Here is a 20,285-nt window from a genome sequence, read left to right as displayed (position 1 = left end):
CAACTCGCGAAGTACAGTGTAATTAAACACCCCATTTTGAGCCATTATTTTTTCTTCCCTGTTATACCCCAACACTAAATGAAAATCAGGTCTAGTTTCACAAGATTTTCTTTGAAGTCATCCATTCTGGGGGGTACCAGCCTGCAGTTGCTGTCTTAAATGGCTGCCCATGGATGGGGATGCTCTTCCCTTTATGCATGGTCTTCTCCGTGCCTTTCTGTTCTGTACAGATTACTGACCTTCCTTTTGTGAGAAATGCTGTAAAAACTTATTACAGTTGTTTACTTACTGTAGCACGCATGGAGTATTACCTGCAGTCTTCAAGATCCCAAGAAAGGATTGAGTAAAAAGAAGCTGAAAATGCCACAAAATGTTCCTGTTTTCTGTAGTTTTATTTAAGAGGAATTTGTGGAACTGGAACCAAGCACCTCAATGAGGTGTACCTTATGCCATCAGATGTTTGAAACTGACAGAAACAGCTGATAACCAGAAGTTTTGGGAGGGGACATGCTACTCCTGTGCTTGGATGTGTCCTAGCTTTAGACCATTGAGTAGAAAGTTTTAAAGCCTAGCAGAAATCACTTGGTTTGGAAATACATTGTACGTGTAGCCAAAATAGGTAGGTCATTACTGTTGCAGCTCTTACACTTCCTCTATATAATCTTTTCTGTGCATTTTTCTGTGTACTAAATATAAAGTCAGGGCAGAAAGATGGATGAAATCTTTCTCCTAATGAAGTTAGTTGATATTGAAATGAATTTCTGATTTTCTGTATAAAAAGATGTTAAATATTTTCTCCCCTTTTATTTAATGTTAGTGCAGCAACAGCTATCTTTTTTTTTTTTTCTAAAAATTATACTGGAAGGATCCTGTCCCTTCTGGGTGTCTTCATTTCCCTCCATCATGTACAAAGGGAGCTTAGGTGACTATCACATTAATACTGAATTCTTAGATAGCTAAAATTTAATTAGAGAAATGCTATTTATAAGGTTAATGTGGGAGAAAATTATGGCACTCTAATGCATGTTTGCTGTTACTGAAGAAAAAGGACTACAGAAATGACGCAGTAAATTCTCACAAAGCAAAATCATTTATTCTCTTTGTTCTGCTCAGACTTGCAGTACTGTTACTGGAATAAATTCAGTATGCTTTTCACTATTTTCACGATGGCAGCTTAATGGGTTTATACAGAAATACAAGCTCCAGTTTCTCAGAAATCCACTGAACGTCTGTTCTCATCTTAGTGCACAGTTATCATGGAAAGCACAAAAGACTTTAACTGTGTTAGGCAGCCAGTACTTTTCTGACAGTAGTGACTTCATGTATGTTCTGCATGAAGAGCTGGACATAAACTGGTCATAACCACAGTGTTTACAGTTGTGGTTAAAATGTAAGAAAATGATATTCTCTTATCCTATTGTTATAATTTTCCACAGTAGGATCATAATAAAAGTGAGGAAAAAAGATGGTAACATTGACATAAACACAACAAGAAAGTTACTGTATTGACCTTTCTATTTTATTTGTTTCAGAATTCCAGCAGTGTTTTGAAGAACTCTTTCAGTTGTGACAAAGGATCACAGTAGGTATTTCTTTAATATTTGGTGTGATAAATTCACATATTGCTGTCATGTTTTAGGTTTTGTTATTTGTGGTTTAGATTTTTAAGAACAGCCTTCTGCAAGACATATTCTGCTGTGCAAAGAACATTTATATAGTCCTTTGAGAAAAGAACTGGGCTTACATGAAGAGCTTGCTTTTGCCTTATCATAGGATCATTAAGATTGGAAAGACCATTAATATGCTTTAGGCCAACCATCAAGCTATGCCTGTAGTTACTCTAGACCATGACTCTCAGTGTGACATCTACCCTTTCTGAACACCTCCACAGATGGTGACTCCACCACCTCCTTGGGCAGCCCCTTCCAGTATCTCAGCACTCTTCCTGAGAATAAATTTCTCTTAATATTCCACCACCCCTGATGCAATGTAAGGCCATTCCCTCTTGTTCTGTCTCTAGTTACTTGGAAAAAGAGGCAGATCCCCACTTTGCTACAGCATCCTTTCAGGTAATTATAGAGAGGGATAAGATCTTCTAAGCCTCCTCTTCTCGAGACCAAACAATCCCAGTTCCCTCAGCCTCTCTTCATAAGACTCGTGTTCCACAGAATCACAGAATCACAGAATCGTAGGGGTTGGAAGGGACCTCCAGAGATCATCGAGTCCAACCCCCCTGCCAAAGCAGGCTCCCTACACCAGGTCACACAGGTAGGCGTCCAGGTGGGTCTTGAATATCTCCAGAGAAGGAGACTCCACAACCTCCCTGGGCAGCCTGTTCCAGTGCTCCGTCACCCTCACCGTAAAGAAGTTCTTGCGCACATTGGTGCGGAACTTCCTATGCTCCAGCTTCTGGCCATTTCCCCTTGTCCTGTCTCCGCACACTGCTGAAAAGAGTCTGGCCTCACCACTTTGCCCCCCACACCTTAGGTATTTATAGACCTGGATCAGGTCCCCTCTCAGTCTTCTCTTCTCAAGGCTAAACAGACCCAGATCACTTAGCCTTTCTTCATAGGGGAGATGCTCCAGGCCCTTCACCATCTTTGTGGCTCTCCGCTGGACTCTTCCCAAGAGATCCCTGTCTTTTTTGTACTGAGGAGCCCAGAACTGGACACAGTACTCCAGATGAGGCCTTACCAGGGCAGAGTAGAGGGGGAGGATCACCTCCCTCGACCTGCTGGCCACGCTCTTTTTAATGCACCCCAGAATGCCATTGGCCTTTTTGGCCACAAGTGCACACTGCTGGCTCATGGCCAACCTGTTGTCCACCAGGACACCCAGGTCCCTCTCTGCAGAGCTCCTCTCCAGCAGGTCATCCCCCAACCTGTACCGGTGCATGCAATTATTCCTCCCTAGGTGCAAGACTCTACACTTGCTTTTGTTAAACCTCATCTGGTTTCTTACTGCCCAGCTCTCCAGCCTGTCCAGGTCTCGCTGAATGGCAGCACAGCCTTCGGGCATGTCAGCCAATCCTCCCAACTTCGTATCATCAGCAAACTTGCTGAGGGTGGCCACTACCCCCTCATCGAGGTCATTGATGAAGATGTTGAACAGGACCGGTCCCAGCACCGACCCCTGGGGAACACCGCTGGTTACAGGCCTCCAACCAGACTCTGCACCGCCAATGACAACCCTCTGTGCTCTGCCAGTCAGCCAGTTCTCAACCCACCTCACTGTCCACTCATCTATCCACACTTCCTCAGCTTTGTTATAAGGATGTCGTGGGAGACAGTGTCAAATGCCTTGCTGAAATCAAGGTAGACTACATCCACTGCTCTCCCCCCATCCACCCAGCCAGTGACAACATCATAGAAGGCTACCAGGTTGGTCAAGCACGACCTCCCCCTGGTGAACCCGTGCTGACTACTCCTGATAACCTCCTTTTCTTCCAGTTGTCTGGAGATGGCATCCAGCACAATCTGTTCCATCACCTTTCCAGGGACAGAGGTGAGGCTGACTGGCCTGTAATTACCTGGATCCAGACCCTTAACCAGCTTTGTTGCCCTTCTCTGGTCACGCTCCAGAGTCTCAGTGTCTTTCTTGTAGTCGGGGACCCAAAACTGAACATGATACTTAAGGAGTGGCCTCACTAGTTTCAAGTACAGAGGCACGATCACCTCCCTAGTCCTTCTGACTATACTGTTTCTCATACAGGCGAGGATAGCACTGACCTTCTAGGTCTGCTGGGCATGTTGCTGGCTCATGTTCAGTTGGCTGTTAACTAAGACCCCCAGATCCATTTTCACCCCCAGTTGACTTAAATTGCTGATAAATGATGGAAAATGGTTTAGCAGTCACCTCTGCCAGCTCCCTCAGTACCTTTGGGTGGATTCTGTCTGGCCCCATGGACATGTGACAGGCCAGTTGGAGTATCAGCTCGCTGTTTCCTCCTAAGTTGTGGGTATTGTGCTCCCTATCCTACTGTTCCAGCTCAAGAGGCTGAGTACCCTGGAAATAAGTGGTGTAACTGTTAAAGATAGAAAGAAAGAAGGTATTGAGAACCACAGACTTTTCCTTGTCCCCAGTGACAGTGTTCCTTGCTGCATCTAGTAAACACAGGAGAGTCTCCTTGGCTCCCCTCTTCCTGTTAATATATGTGCAAAAACGTTTTTTTCTTGTCTTTAACAGTGGTGGCCAGATGAAGTTCTTGCTAGGCTTTTGCTTTTCTAATTCTCCCTCAGCGTAGGCATCCTTATACTCTTCCCAGTTTGCATGACTCTTCTTCCAAAGATCATAAACACTCTTTTTTTTTTTTAAGTCTCAGCAAAAGCTCCCTGTTCTACCAGGCCAGACTTCTTCCCCACCAGCTCATCTTATGGCACATGGGGATAGCCTGTTCCTGAGCCTTTAAGATTTCTTCTTGAACAATGTTCAGCCATCCTGTACCCCTTTGCTTTTCAGGACTGATTCCCAAGGGATTCTCCTATCTGTTCTAAACAGAAGTGTAGCCTCCAGAATTCCAGGATACCATTTTTTTCTGACCCTGATTTTATAGTCACTATGCCCAAGACAGCTTCCAGCCACCGCATCTCCAACCATTCCTTCTCTGCAGACAGCAGGTCTAACAGAGTGTTTCTCTAGTAGACTCTTACCACTTGTATCAGGAAGTCCTCTTCTGTCCACTCCAGGAAATTCCTAGACTGCTTTCTCTCTGCTGTATTTCCAACAGATGCTGAGCGAGTTCAACTCCCACACAAGAACCAGCACTACTGACCTGACTTCTGCAAGCTGCCTATAGAAAGAACTCTTTGTCTCTTCATCTTGGTTGAGTGGTCTATAACAGACTCCTGCTAGGATGTCAGTCGAGTCATTATGAGTGTCAGCTTCGTTGGCCTTTCCCTTATCCTCACCCATAATGACTCTATGTTACAATTACCTGTATTGAGCTCTATTCAGTTGAAACGCTCTCTGACATGGAGAGCCACCCCACTGCCCCTCTTTCCTTGCCTATCTCTTTTAAAGAGCTTATAGCCCTCCATTGCAGCACCCCAGTTCTGACAATGATTCCACCATGTTTCAGTGATGGCAGTTGAGTCATAGTTCTCCTGTTGCACCATGGCTTTGAGCTCCTCTTGTTCATTGCTCATGCAGTGTGCGTTAGTGTAGATGCACTTCATCTGGGCTATTGGTCTCACCCCTGACTCTGGAGTGCTGCTCCTAAGCTCATCATAGCAAGTCTGTTTTTATTCCTTTCCCCATTCACACCTAATTTACGACTGTCATCTTCTGATTATTCCATTAAGGTAAGGTGGCTGTTTTCACATTCAACCTGGAGAAATAGCAAACTGACTAACCTGTGAGATTAATTGCATGTGTGTATTACAGTTTGGGGGCTAGTTTTAGATCCACCAAGTGTTACTCAGAGCAGATTTCAAGATGGAGTCTATCTGCAGTGTTTCAGAGACAGCCAGTAAATCTACCAGTTCAGAAAGCATTTGCAGAATTCTATAGAAGGACAGAGATGTGCAGTCATGTTTGTATATTGTGGGTTTTTTGTTTTTTTTTCTACTCCTACTTTTTTTTTGTGCTGGAGTTTATAAAAATTGCTTATATTAACCTTATTGTTTTTCTGTATTATTGATTGCAGAGGGGTTTTTTTTTTTTCATTATAGTTTTGATGTGAAGAACTCTGGTATTTAGCTACTTCATTTACATACTGAAGAATTTGAGCTTTATGGTATTCAATAATTTTTTATTTTCAGTATAAATTCTGAAAAAAATCAGATGCTGATTGTGTGAGTCCAAGTTGCAGTTTCTTCTCATTAATATACTATTTATTTCCTGCTGCTTTGTTCTGAACTGCTTCATTTAATTTCTTCACAGAAAGTGCCGAAGTGCAGACTTTGATCACATTATGGAGGAAGGCTATGAACTTGACCTCACTTACATCACGGAACGGATCATTGCTGTATCCTTCCCTGCTGACTGTTCTGAGGAAACTTACCTCCACAACCTACAAGATGTAACACGAATGCTCAAATCCAAACATGGGAATAATTACCTGGTATGTGTATCAGTTTTTTGTGCTGCATCTTCTTCTGTCTTGCAGGAAGACTGTTTGTAGGGTCACGAGTATTGCTATAAACTGAAAGTCACTTACCTAAAATGTTGTTGGTCCACCTTTCATAGAGTCATAGAAACCTTTAGAGTTTTGTAAGCCAGAACTGGATTTTTGGTAATGTCTTAAGCTGTTAGGTAAGACAGATATTAAAGATACCATTCTGCTGTCACTGCAATCCCTTACAGTCACTGTTTTTATAGTAGGTAATCAAGTGCTGTAGAATAATTGCACTGACTTGTCCAAAGCATACTTTTAAAAGATCCATATGTTGCAATGTGGAATGCATTTTTTTTTTAATTATTTTTTTCTAGCAATCAGCTAAATCTGGGTACTCGGCTTGGGCATCTCATGGTCACTGGTGATCGTGCTTGGGCTGTGTCTGCTTGTGTGTGTTGTGAAACTGTAACAAAGAAAATTAGGGTTACTGTATTTGTGTTCTGTCCTTTCTAATTAACTTGATTTTTTTCCTGCTATTTCTTTTTTTGTAGGAAATTAGGTTGTTAGCAAATCTCAGAGGAGCTCTGCGTGCAGAGTATTATTTTGGATGATGATCTGAACTTACTTTCATGTACTGTTTTCTGCCTAATACATCTATAACCTAAAATACTTGTATTATACTTGATTGTTTTGAGAATTGTATCTTAAGGCCTACTTTTCTTCGCCTATTAACTGTATTTTAATCATGGCATGTAAGTTAGTGGAATCAAATTCACAGCTTCAGTAGCATAAACTTATTGTAAAAATAAGTTTTTAGTGTGATTCCACCTACTAATTTAGGTATGCAGTCTTTTGCTCAGAAACAAGGGTGACATAGATGCATTGTGAGCTAGCTATTGTCCTGAAGATGCACCTGGAGTAGTTACACCTGTTAGTATTACAAAATCTTGATGTCTGTATTATAAGTCTTTTTTTAGGATGAGGAGATGCCCTTTCTCTAAGTGGGACTACAATCTGTTTTGTTTGTTTATTTTACAATTTATTAAAAATATTTATATATTATAGCCAGTACTTTGGCATTCTGCTAGGTTGGTCGAAAGAAAGTTTAATTGTTCAAGTAGTTTTTTGCAAATTCTCAAATAGCCACGCGAATTATAGCCAGGTTGTAGAGCTGGAGAGCTAATTTTTAAACTGTATCTGTTGTTTCTCATGTTTCCAAGATGCCTTCAGTTTGTTTGAGAGGCATGTGTGTAGAAGTGGGGAAAAAAAAAAGCACCAAACAAAACCACACAAAGCAACCAGAAACAGCAACAAAAACCCTGCAATTGAGAAGTTCTACTAAAGCTGATTAGAATAGTTTTATGCTTTCACTTGATCAGCAGAAAATATAACATATATCAGTATTTGTAATTTCTTGTCTTGATGTACTCCTCCAGGATTTATTTATCTGTTAATTGTCGCCACTGTGGCTCATAGAGAGAAAGAGAAAGAGGAAACTAATTAGGCATGTGTATGTAGGAGCACACTGAGAAGTTTGTGAACAGTGACCCATTTATGTGCAAGTTATTAAAAACCAGATGGTAAATACTGTAGACTAAACTAATAATCATGTCTTCTGTAAAAGCAAAATGAGCTCCAAACCCACTTCTACTAATTGTAAAAAGAAAAAATTCATTGGCTACACCGCCAATGAATTTTTTTACAGTATCACAGAATAGGAGGGGTTGGATGGGACCTTTGGAGATGCATCAAGTCCAGTCCCTCTGCTAAAATAGATTCACAGAATCACAGAATGTCCAGGGTTGGAAGGGACCTCAAGGATCATGAATCTCCAACCCCCCTGCCACATGCAGGGCCACCAACCTCCACATTTAATACCAGACCAGGCTGCCCAGGGCCCCATCCAACCTGGCCTTGAACACCTCCAGCCTCTCTGGGCAGCTGTTCCAGCACCTCACCAACTCTCTCTGTAAAGAACTTCCCCCTGACATCCAATCTAAATCTTCCCTCCCTCAACTTAAAACCATTTCCCTTTGTCCTGCCATTATCTACCCTTTCAAAGAGTTGATTCCCCTCCTGTTTGTAGGCTCCCTTTAGGTACTGAAAGGCTGCAATGAGGTCACCCCGCAGCCTTCTTTTCTCCAGGCTGAACAAGCCCAGCTCTTTCAGCCTGTCCTCATAGGGGAGGTGCTCCAGTCCCCTGATCATCTTAGTGGCTCCTCTGGACACTCTCCAACAGTTTCCTGTCTGTCTTGTACTGGGGGCTCCAGACCTGGACACAGTAGTGCAGGTGGGGCCTCTCAAGAGCAGAGTAGAGGGGAACAATCACCTCTCTGTCCCTGCTGGCCACCCCTCTTTTGATGGAGCCCAGGATCCCATTTGCCTTCCGAGCCGCAAGGGCACACTGAAGGCTCATATTAAGTTTTTCATCCATCAGGAACCCCAGGTCCTTCTCCACAGGGCTGCTCTCAAGGACCACTCCTTCCAGTCTGTAGGGATGCCTGGGATTCCTCCGGCCCAAGTGCAAAACTGCATTTTGCCGTGTTGAACCTCATCAGGGTCACCTGAAACCACCTTTCCAGCCTGTAGAGGTCCCTCTGAATGGCATCCCTTCCTTCCACCGTGTCAGCTGCACCACTCAGCTTGGTGTCATCAGCAAACTTGCTGAGGGTGCACTCAATTCCGCCATCAATGTCATTGATAACGATGTTAAAGAGCACCTTTAGCAGTAAACACTGAAGTGTAGAAGATGTAGAAGGACCTCCAACTTCTCAGCATCCCCTCTTAGCAGAGTATTTAGCATATGTATATTTGTTACTGGTTAGACTAATACGAGTGTTTTGCATTTTCTTTGTCTTGCATATGTAAATGATGTGTTAACACTTCTGTGCTGCTGCTGTTTTTCTAGTTAGAACCGTTCATGTTAATTCTAGTTCATATCATGTTTTGCCCATATTTGTCTTTGGCCTGCACTGTAGTCCTCATCAGCCCTCTGCTGATTTTAGTGTGTTCCTGACTGATAAAGCAGTTTTGCTTGCTTGCTCTGTCTGTCCATTATCCTTATTGAAATGGGTCCAGACTGCTGAATTTTTGTCTTGCTGGTACTTAGAGTTGTAACGACCACAGTACACCTTTCATGTTATGCACACAATTGGGGGATGTTTCTTCTCCACTGTGTATAGCATGAAGCAGTTGCTTTTCCTCTGCTCATTTCTTTTAATTACTTCACTTTTTACTTATTAGATGATTTTGACCTAAATTTTAGGACTTTTTAGTTTCATAGAATTAATATTCTATGTTTATAATTCCTTTCTAAAATATTGAAATCTTGAATAAACAAAAAGAGGCTAAAAAGAATGCAATTAAACTTCCATTTGCATCTATTTATTGCATATGCTTTTCTTGAAAGCATTCCATAGCCTTTTTTGTTTGTTTGTTTGTTTGTTTCTTTATGTGAAACACTGGTTCAGTGCCTTCTTCTGGCGTGCTACTGTAGTATCTGAGTTTGGTCTCTGCTATATGCTTCACAGGAACTTGGCTATGTCCCCCTATTTCAATTTGGCATCTGATACAGCGATGACATATCAATCGTGATTTGTAAACTGATCTTAAATATACCAAGATACATGGATAAAGAAAACTTCTCACCAAATCACACAATTTTCTTTTCTGAAAATATTAGGTAATTGATTTCTTACACCGTTTAAATGCACATTATAAGAATTCTGTATTTTAAGAATAAGACTCTCCTCTGCAATCGTGTGGAAAGTATTTTTGGTTTAATTCCTGCTGAATTACGCCACATATTTCTGGAAGAATAACTACAGCCTTAATTTCAAACTTTGATACATCTTCCTGAACCAAAATAGCATGGCCAGTGCACATAAGAGTTTAGTTTACTGTTTACCTGTGTCAGCAGTAATCTTTAAAATGCAGACAGAGTACTGGAATAAAGACTGTGTTACCTGTTGTATAAGGCTGTTTTAAGATTTGTTTTTTTTTTAGGGTTTGAGGTCAGTTAAAGTGATGTATACCTTTTACGATTAACATTGTGTGTGATTCTGTAACACTATGCAGCTTAAAATGCAAGCTGTTTTCTTGAATACCTGTTAATTTTTTTTTGTTAATTTGTGTGTGCTTTTCTTTCTCTGAATGAAATTCATGTTCACAAACTGTAAATTTTCCCTAAAGATGGTATAACGTCTTCCTTTTTTCACTGTGCCCTTGAGCATCAGGCAGCAGCTTCTAGAGGCAAAGTGATTTAGTTTTTCCTCTTCAGTTCTTAGCTTCTTTGCTGAGACTGCTGATGAGAGTGCTGGTTAATTCCAGCTGGGATAGTACACTTTAGAAAAGGGTTCTTAAGTTGTCCATAGGTAGTAGCTAAGTTCATAGTAGACTTGTGTCTCATTTTTATTCTCACTCATATTTATGGTCTTTTTATCCCATTCTGGCAGTATAATGAGACTTCTTAAATGTTTATGAATGTCATCATCTGTACTTAGATCTCTGTGATGTAAATTAGCCACATTATGAAAGTGAATCTTGCTCATTAGCAGTGTTTCGGTTATTCAGTATTAGTATTTCAGTTATTTGTTTTTGATTGGTACTGAGTCAAAGTGTTTTCTGATGGTACATTCAGACATACTTCTGTATGCTGCTTTTATTTATTTATTAGCATCTACATAAGCAGTCTGTATCCTTAGCTGTATCTTGTTAAGCACCAGGTGAAGTTTTCATTGACCAATATTTTGTGCACCATGCGCTCACATTCAAATATATAAGGCAGAACCACACTTTGAGGCATTTGTTTTTGAATACTTGGGCTGTATAGTGATTTTGCTTGATGTCCAGGTCTCTCTCAGTAGACCCCTGACTGAAATAAATCCATGTGAAATAAATAAAATGTAGAAAACTTTACTGTCTTTTTTGAAGTGTACATTTAGCTTCATCATACAATGTCATGTATGGGCTGTGACAAGGGGGCAGAGGGGCCCATGAATCCATGCCCTGGGAAGTTGTGGGGAAGGAAAAAGGAGGGAGATGGGCCTCGATGAAGGGAAGTGATGGCAACGACCTAAGGGGGAACACTTTCTAAATAGAGTAGCAGAATGTGAGATAGTCCAATACAATGCAATATGATTGGAAGTGAAGCTAATAAATAAAATGAGACAGTTTCTGAAACCAACATCCTTACTCTAATGCTGTAGTTGAAGCAGCTAGGGAGCAAAGAAGGGGGAAATCTTTATCTTTCCCTGCAAGTGGAAAACGGAAATGGAAAAAATGAAGTCTTCTGGGAGTTGCAGTTCATTCTCTTCTGAGACGAAGAGATTGGAAATACTGACAATCCACGAAACTGCAGCATTAACTCTTTAACTCCCAGTATATTGCATGTTATTATGCAAAATACTGATGGTAGCCATGAAACCATGACATTCCATCTCTTATTCCACATCACTACATCATGCTCAACATATACAAACAATAATTAACATGCATTAAACACACACACACATGGTATTACTGACTACATTCCCCTAGCATGAAATTCCCTTGTGGTACACACTGAACATCCCCATTTTTCTACATTACTCACCAAATGAATTCAGGTCCATGGAGAGGTTTGCCCTTGCCTAAAGCTGGGAAGACCCAAACTGGCTTTTTCCCCAGCATGCTCTTTACATGTACTACAGGGACCTTATCTCCCTCTACAGTATGTAGGGAGCTGGATTGATAGATCCTCTGGTGTTGACTAACCAGGTGGCTTCTGCCAAATGCTTCTCCCAGTGCTTCAATGTTCCACCACCCATTGCTTTCAACATAGTTTTTAACAACCCATTGTATTGTTCAATTTTAGCAGAAGCTGGTGCATGATAGGGGATATGATAAATCCACTCAATGCCATGATCTTTGCCCTAAATATATACAAGAGGATTTTTAAATTGAATCCCATTACCTTACTCAGTTGTTTCTGGAGTGCCATGTTGCCACAGGACTTGTTTCTCGAGACCTAATATGGTGTTTTGGGTGGTGGCATGGAGTACTGCATATGTTTCAAGCCACCCAGTGGTTGCAAGTCTGTGGCAGAGTCAAATCAACCTGCCTCACCTCCCCATATTTATACTTTTGCCATCGCCCTTCTCCCCAGTGGGGTTTCGTCCTCTTGGCTTCTTTAATTGTGGATCATGTTTCACAGTCATGAATTACCTGTGCAATGGCATTCACAGTTAACTCCACCCCTCCCTCTCTAGCCCACTTATATGTTGCATCTCTCCCTTGATGGCCCGAGGTCTCATGGGCCCACTGAGCTAGAAACAATTCACTCTTGTGTTTCCAGTCCAGGTCTATTTGAGCCACCTCAATTTTGGCAGCTCGATCCACCTGATGGTTATTTTGTTCTCCAGTAGCCTGACTCTTGGACACGTGAGCATCTACATGGTGCACCTTCACAACCATATCCTTTATTCGGGCAGCAATGTCTTTCCACAGCTCGGCAGCCCAAATAGGTTTACCCCTTCTTTGCCAGTTGTTCTGTTCCCACTGCTGTAACCACCCCCATAAGGCATTTGCCACCATCCATGAGGCAGTATAAAGATAAAGCACTGGCCAGCTCTCCCATTCAACAACATCTAAGGCCAGTTGGACAGCCTTTACCTCTGCACATTGCCTTGATTCTCCTTTCTCTTCAGTGGCCTCTGCAACTCGTCGTGTGGGGCTCCACACAGCAGCTTTCCATCTGCAGTGTTTCTCCACAATGCAACATGCTCCATCAGTGAACAGGGCATATTTCTTTTCACTTTCTGGTAGTTCATTGTATGATTTGTATGATTGGGCCTCTTCAGCACGTTACCTCTTCTCCTGGTGATGAACTTTTTACCTTCAAGCCAGTCCATGATCACCTCTAAGATTCCTGGATGGCTGAGGTTCCCCATCCACGCTGTTGCGTAATCAATGCAACCCACTTACTCCAAGTGGCATCAGTAGCATGATGGGTGGAAGGAACTTTTCCTTTAAACATCCAGTTCAGCACTGGCAGTCGAGGTGCCAGAAGGAGCTGTGTTTCAGTACCGACCACTTCAGAAGCAGCCCGAACCAAGCACAACTAAGATTTCCTTTTTGTTGAAGTGTAGCAGTCTTCAGACCCCCTGTACTTTTGACTCCAGTATCCAAGGGATCAGATTTGGTCTGTCTTGAGGCTCTTTACCAAATGGAACCCCAAGTGGGACCTTTCTCTCCAGCAGCAGTGTAGAGGATGTTCTTTACATCATGTTCCATCCGTACTGGCCCCAGGGCCACGGCACAGGCTGTCTCCTGCTTAATTTGCTCAAAAGCCTGCTGCTGTTCAAGGCCCCATGTACATTTATTCTTCTGTGTCACCTGATAAAGAGGGCTTACAGCGAGGCTGTAGTTTGGAACATGCATTCTCCAAAAGCTCACCACACCCAGAAAAGATTGTGCCTCTTTTTTATTAGTGAGCGGAGACATGGCAGTGATTTTGTTGATCACATCTGTTTGGATGTGACGACATCCATCTTGCCACTTTATCCCTAGGAGTAGAATTTCATATGTGGGTCCTTTCACTTTGTTTGCTTAATAGTGAAACCAGCTCATGGAAGGATTTATTCTCTCTCCTTTTTTGAAAACTTCCTCTGCTATGTTGTCCCACACAATAATGTCATCAATGTACTGCAGTTGCTTTGGACAGTACCTAAAACACATTTACTTATGTTAACTGACTCTAAATGTTAATTTAGTTCAGTGAAGTAGTAAGCAAGCCTGAAGTCCTACAACTGCCATGTCAACAGTAATCATCTGTTTCAAGTAGTGATTTACTGCGTTAATTTTGAAGTGTTAATGGTTGGTATTTTCTCTTTTCCTTCTCAACAGGTGCTAAACCTTTCTGAAAAGAGGTATGACCTTACCAAGCTTAACCCAAAGGTATTGATTCTTTTCCATATCACACCTCTTTTTCTGTTGTGTTAAATATAATTTTAATGGCCTAATAAGTCTTAAAGCTCTTCAAGATTTGCTGCAGAATAAGATGACTTTCACGTGTTGTACCTGTTTGGTCTGTGCTTTTCAAAGATATATGTTTTCTTCGACTTCACACTGGACCTGAAACCTATTGTGGCTACTGAAGAAATTTATTGAGTGAAATAAAATTTACTCCAAGTGTGCTTTTCTTGTGTACTCACAGGATGTCAGAAACTAATATTCTCTAGTGTACTGTCTAATGGCTGAAGCTAGTGAATTCAATTCAAATACAAACTTTACTTTTATATTGCCTTTTCATTGCTGCTTCTTTGTACAGTAGAGACACAGGTAAAATGTTGATGTCAGTCTTCTGTTTTTCCTCATACTTTCCCCTTCTAAGTGTTCGGTGTAGGTCACTCTGAAGTGATGTCTCCTATTTGTAGCACAATAACACAATAACACTGTTTGATAGAGCAGATTCTCAGTTACAGAACACTATTTTTCAACACAGTCACCACCATAAAGTATGTATTTTTACCGGTGATGGACAAGAGCCTGCATGCTGGACTTGTGAAAGTCTGCATGGCCATTGGAATGTGGCTTGTCTTTCATGCCTCCATCACCACTGCTGAAACACATCACCCACTGTCTCACTCTGCTAACATCCACTGTTTGGTCTCCATAAATGCTCTGCAAGCATCAGTCAATAGATGCCATTTTTTCTGCACTGAGGAATTCAGTTGCTTACTAGTTTGTCAAACTGCTCCTCTGATACAACAACAAACTGTAATGGAATATTGTTGGGAAAGTTCAGTCTGTGCTGCCACTCCTCTGATGTGTTAGACCAACATAATAAAATAGAAGGCAGTACTTTTGAAGCATTTGTTGTAAAAAATGAATTAAGGTTGCTATTCAGTAGCTATTATAATGCATGAGTCAGGCAGATGCATCCTCATTGCAGTAGATTTAATTTGGAGAAAAATATTTAAAAGGCTCTTATTCTTGATCCTTTGAGGACTTAATTCATCATGAAGGATTTAAGTTGTTCATGGTTAGTGTTTTTGTTAGTGTCCAATATTGTCACTGTTAAAAATATGCAGATAATACACTCTTGCCATCTGGCGGTGGCTGAAGAGACAGAGGGGAATGGAAGCAGGTTTCTGCTGAGCACCAGGTGAATCCCCTCCCTGCCTATCTCATCCACCTCATCCAGAAGTGCCCCTTTGCAGGAGGTATGAGGCTGTGAAATTTGGTGGAGAGGCAAACAATGATGTGAATGAAGGATCATCAAGATTGGATGAGTCACCTAGAATTTTGCCCTGTATCACGTTCGCTTATCTCAAGGAAAAGAAGGGTTGTTGTCCTAGGTGACTCCCTCCTGAAGGGAGCAGGGAGCCTGATACACCAACCAGACCCATGCCATAGAGAAGTCTACTGCCTCACTGCGACTTGGACCTGAATAAAAGACACCAGTAGAAAACTCACTAGTCTGGTATGGCCCTAAGATTATTTTCCATTATTGTTTTTTGATGTTGGCAGTGATGAAATAGCAAAGAGTTCTAGGGTTATCAGAGAGTCTTCAGGGCCTTAGCATAATTATTTTCCTCTATCCTTTCGGTAGAAGGAAACAGCAATGAAAGGAACAGGCAGATCTCTTTGATCAGTACATGGCTCCCAGACTGGTCAGTGGCAGAACTTCAGCTTTGTGGGTCATGGAATTGTCTATACAGCACCAGGTCTCCTGGCACCTGATGGGACGCACCTTTCTCAGAGCGGGGACTGTATGGGAGTTAGCAGGGTTATTGATAGAGCTCTGGAATAGACTTGATGGAAGAGAGGGATAAAACCAGGCTCTCCAGTCGTAAGCTATACTATGGCACACCAAAATTTGAGGGTGAGATCCTTCAGTCTGCTCCATGAGTTGTTAGGTACTTTGAAACACTTCCGAAATGTTTCTACATCAGTGCACGCAGATGAGGAGCAAGCAGAAGAAGCTAGAAGTCTTGGCTCAGTCCCAGAGCCACTACATCCTTTGCGTAAGTGAAAGAGTCCTGTGACTGGTGTGTCAGTTTTGAGCACAACATAAGAAAATACACAGAGCATCTGAAGGAGAGACTTTAAAGATGGTGAGGCATCTAGAGGCCAAGGAGCAGATGAAGTCATATGATTTCGTCAGCTTAGAGAAGAGGAGGCTGAGTGGTGACCTCATGGCTGCCTGCAGCTTTCTCACAAGGGATGGAGGAGCAGGCACTGATCACTTCTCTCTGATGACCAGTAAAAGGACCTGAGGGAATGGCATAAAGTTGCATCAGTGTAGGCCCAGGTTGGATATTAGGAAAATATCCAGAGTGTTCACGCCTGGAACAGGCTCTCGAGTGCAGAGGTCAAGGCACCAATCCTGACAGAGTTCAAGAAGCTTTTGGATAATGCTCTCAGAAGCGTGGTTTGAATTTTCTGTGGTCCTGTGTGGAGCCAGGAGTTGGAATCCATGATCCTTGTGAATCCCTTCCATCTCTGAATGGCATATTGTATGATAATATGCTGAAGAAGCATTGTATAGTGACTGAAATTGAATAGGAAAAATGAATGAATCAGACCTCTTGCATACAAAGAAAAGAAATTTTAAACAAAATAAAAACAATTTTAAAATATTTGACCAGGTCTGTGTCGTAATGTTGACCTTATGAGTATTTTGTTATTTAAAATTAGCTCGGTTTCTAATTAAAAATTCTTTTAAGAAATAAAGATCGTCAGAAATGTTTTGATGTATCAGTGGTTGATGGGTTTTGGGAAGAGTGTTTCTTTTTACAAATGTACTGTTTTTTTAAACAAAGTGAAAAACAAGAACAACAAAAACAGTAGCCCATTCTTCCCCGTAGAGAACTGTTAACATATTTATTTATGTCATATCATTCAAGTGTAACATGTGAAACAATTCTCTGCAGATTATGGATGTGGGGTGGCCTGATCTCCATGCACCACCTCTTGATAAGGTGTGCACCATCTGCAAGGCAATGGAATCATGGCTGAACAGTGATCCTCAACGTGTGGTGGTGATCCATTGCAAAGTAAGTGAGTTTTGTGTCCTCGCTGACTAGCAGTTTGAATTTATTTTTGAAAAGATTGTCCTTTATCCTTACTTGTTTAAAAATAAAAATAAAAATTGCTCTGTTTTTAGTGTTGGAAACTGTTTGCAAAATCTTCAGTTGATTTAAGTAGGCTTAAATCCACTGAACTTGCATGCTTTTTATCTCTGCTTTTATATTACTGCTGTTCTAGCCTCTATTCTACTAGGGTGTAGCATGCAATTGTTAGTGTGCTTCTTCAAAGGACAGCACTTTTTCTGTAAGTCTTGAGTTTTTCCAGCTCAGAGGAAAATTCTTCAGAAGCATTTTATATTCTGTGACATTTCTGACATTTTGTTGCTGGGCAAGCATAGGTGATGTATCGTGGGCTTAACTTCAGTCAGTTGGATCCACACTGCAGATCATCATAGGTTAAGTATCCAAACTGCTTTTAGTATGCTAAAGTGGGTGTTCAGGGTACCTTTTTCTGGGCTGTGTTTTTTGTCTGTATTGGGAAATGTGGCCCACGGTGTTGAGTATATAGCACAGCTCTGTATCTCATAGGTCATCACTTCAGTATATAGGATGTCTGTAGTGCATTGAGTACCTCCTGGGCTGAGAGGTTCTAATTGTCTGTCATTGCACTGTCATACAGTGAAGCTTGCTGCTTTTTCTCCTTGCTCACATAAGAAAAATGAAGAAAAGCCTTGATTAGAAACAAATGAGTTCTGAACAATGAATTCAGAACTGAGTTAGCAACTGCGCTGCTGCCGCAGGTAAATCTGTCTGAACTGTTGGCAGATGTGACATTAAACAAAATGAGGGTGATGTGGGTCCGAAAGTTCTCAGTTTACATTGAGTTGTATAGTCTCTAGTCATGTGTTACTTGCAGGTAGAATCGAGGCATTAAAGATTTCTTACTTGCTGAAGGACCACAGCCAGGAGGATGGGCCATATATAGGACAAAAGAAAAGGGGCAAAATATTATTAAGTATTTTATTTGCAAATTGGTGTAGTTGATTCATGCCTCTTGGTAATGACTTAAAAGTTTTTGAACACAAAAGTAAATGCAACTATCCTGTGTCAGCTAACACTCTGAAAATCTTTTGAAATTAGCAAGATTTACCGCTTGGTAAATTGCATTGAATTTAGATCATATAAAGTATTTAATAAAATCTTGAAACTTTTTTTGATTCCTCAGAAAAATATGCAACAGTTGGTAGTCTGCTATAGGTGCTATGGGGTTAAGAAGGCAAAAGCAACAAAACCTGTCAGAAATTATATGCTTTTCTGTTGTGGTATAATCCAGCAGGTGGCTGAGCACCACAATGTTGTTTGCTCTCCTTCCCCTTCTCAGGAGGATGGCAGTGAGAATTGGAAAAAGCAAAGTAGAACTCTTGGGTTGAGATAAAACTATTTACTAAGGCAAAGAAAAGGAAAAGGATAATGATTATATATAGAAATGACAAATACATATGTAAAAATGTATATAACAAGTGATGCACAAGCAATTGCTCACCTCTTGACCTAAATAATGTGATTGAAGAAAATCATTACTGCTGGAGTGCTAGGCTTTACTCTGTTTTGTCATCCATTTGTGCAAGCTTTCTGCTAATTCAGTAGGACTTGACACGCATGTAGAAACCCTGTTTAACATTTTTCATGTCTACCACTTTGCAATAGAGAGGGAAGCTACTGTCCATCATTAACACCTTTCAGACAAGACATGAAATGCATGAGCAAAGAGAGTTTGTGAATTTCCTGCTGTAATAGTTCTGTTCAATATGTGTCAAGCAAAATAATGACCTGCAGTATAGATTAAATAAATAATATCTTTCCTGATGCAGGGAGGAAGAGGAAGGATTGGCGTAGTCATTTCATCGTATATGCATTTCACCAGTGTTTCGACAAGGTCAGTTATGAGCAATGGAAAGAAAGAAATATATATTGTGCTTTTTTTACAAAAAGGAAAACATAAGAAAAAGGTGTTTTAGAGTTTTGCAAAAAAAATTATCTAGATAATCTTTCAAGATGAATGAAGAAATATGCAAGAGACCCTTTCTGTATAATGTTACCACTCTGTGCATCCATTTACTGTGTCCATCAAGTCATCTCTCCTGAAGCAATGAGAAACTATTCCTAAAGTAGTTAAGGAAAGTAGTTAATAGAATGTGGAATGAATATTTTAGTAGGAAATTTCCAGACATTGATCAAAATGCAGATTGCAGTTTAAAACATCATCTGAATCTTATCTTGAAGGACCAGGTCTTCAGTTGGCTTTAACAACAAGTGTTTGATTGCTTGGTTTCCATTTTTTTCTTTTAGAGTGATGAAATTATGAACTGACAAATGACAATTTATGTCAGTAAAGATTAAATTTTATACATGCTGTCAGTTGGATGAAGTATTTTGTTTTTTGTTTTTGCTTTTTAATCAAATTGTTTTTCCTTAATGTTGTTTTTGTTTTATGTATGTAAATGTTGCATGTTTATATATTTAAACAAACACACGAATATATGTGATTATATATATATATGTATGTATATACTTACACAGAAAGATAAACATATCAAATTTCCACTCTAAGTGCCATGGTTCAGTCCAACATTATTCTGACTTCACACCAACCTGTCAGTAATGAATTTCAGTACTGCAGTGGATGAAGTTCTGGATCACTATAGGCTAATAGCAAATTCCTCATGGATAAAAGCCCATGAGAATGGTGTGTAAAAACTTTCAAAGCAATATGTCAGAAAATAATTGATGTATACTTTAGTAAACCTGATTGACAGGTAAAAGTAGGTTAAGAAATCAAGTGGATTATATATTTGCCAGTATATATGAAGAAATAAGAATGCCAGTTACTCTGACATTAATGCTTCCTATTTATTTCCATGGAAACTACAAAAAATACAAAGAACACAACACTACCTGATAGAGCACATTCTCAGCTACAGAACACTATTTTTAACACAGTTGCCATTAGTTATCCATTTTCATAAGCAATAAACAAGAGCCTGCTTTTTTTTTTTTTCCCCCTTGGAACTCATTTCATTATAATGAGACATGAAATTTCAAATTTTAGATGCTAGAGTCTAATTAATTTGAAACATATTTTTTTAAAAAAATATCCTGACACTAATTAACAGTCAGCTATATCTGTTATGAGGCACATGGTTTCAATACAACAGAAT

The 20,285-nt window shown here is 40.6% G+C and overlaps 1 protein-coding gene across 13 annotated transcripts in view; it reads left to right on the top strand.

Annotated features, from left to right (window-relative positions):
• Positions 1-20,285, top strand: part of TNS3 (tensin 3) — a 212,186-nt gene that overhangs the window by 109,177 nt on the left and 82,724 nt on the right. For all 13 annotated transcript variants that reach the window (XM_090136801.1, XM_031592014.2, XM_031592016.2 and 10 more), the window contains 5 exons: positions 1,533-1,582; positions 5,881-6,061; positions 13,940-13,990; positions 16,972-17,094; positions 18,939-19,003. In XM_090136801.1, the coding sequence (XP_089992927.1) occupies positions 1,533-1,582; positions 5,881-6,061; positions 13,940-13,990; positions 16,972-17,094; positions 18,939-19,003 (470 nt within the window). The remainder of the gene's footprint in view (positions 1-1,532; positions 1,583-5,880; positions 6,062-13,939; positions 13,991-16,971; positions 17,095-18,938; positions 19,004-20,285) is intronic.

Source organism: Phasianus colchicus, chromosome 3 (genome assembly GCF_987193195.1).
Source record: "Phasianus colchicus chromosome 3, bPhaCol1.hap1.1, whole genome shotgun sequence".
NCBI classification, from domain to species: Eukaryota; Metazoa; Chordata; class Aves; order Galliformes; family Phasianidae; genus Phasianus; species Phasianus colchicus.
This window is presented reverse-complemented; position numbering and strand designations above follow the sequence as displayed.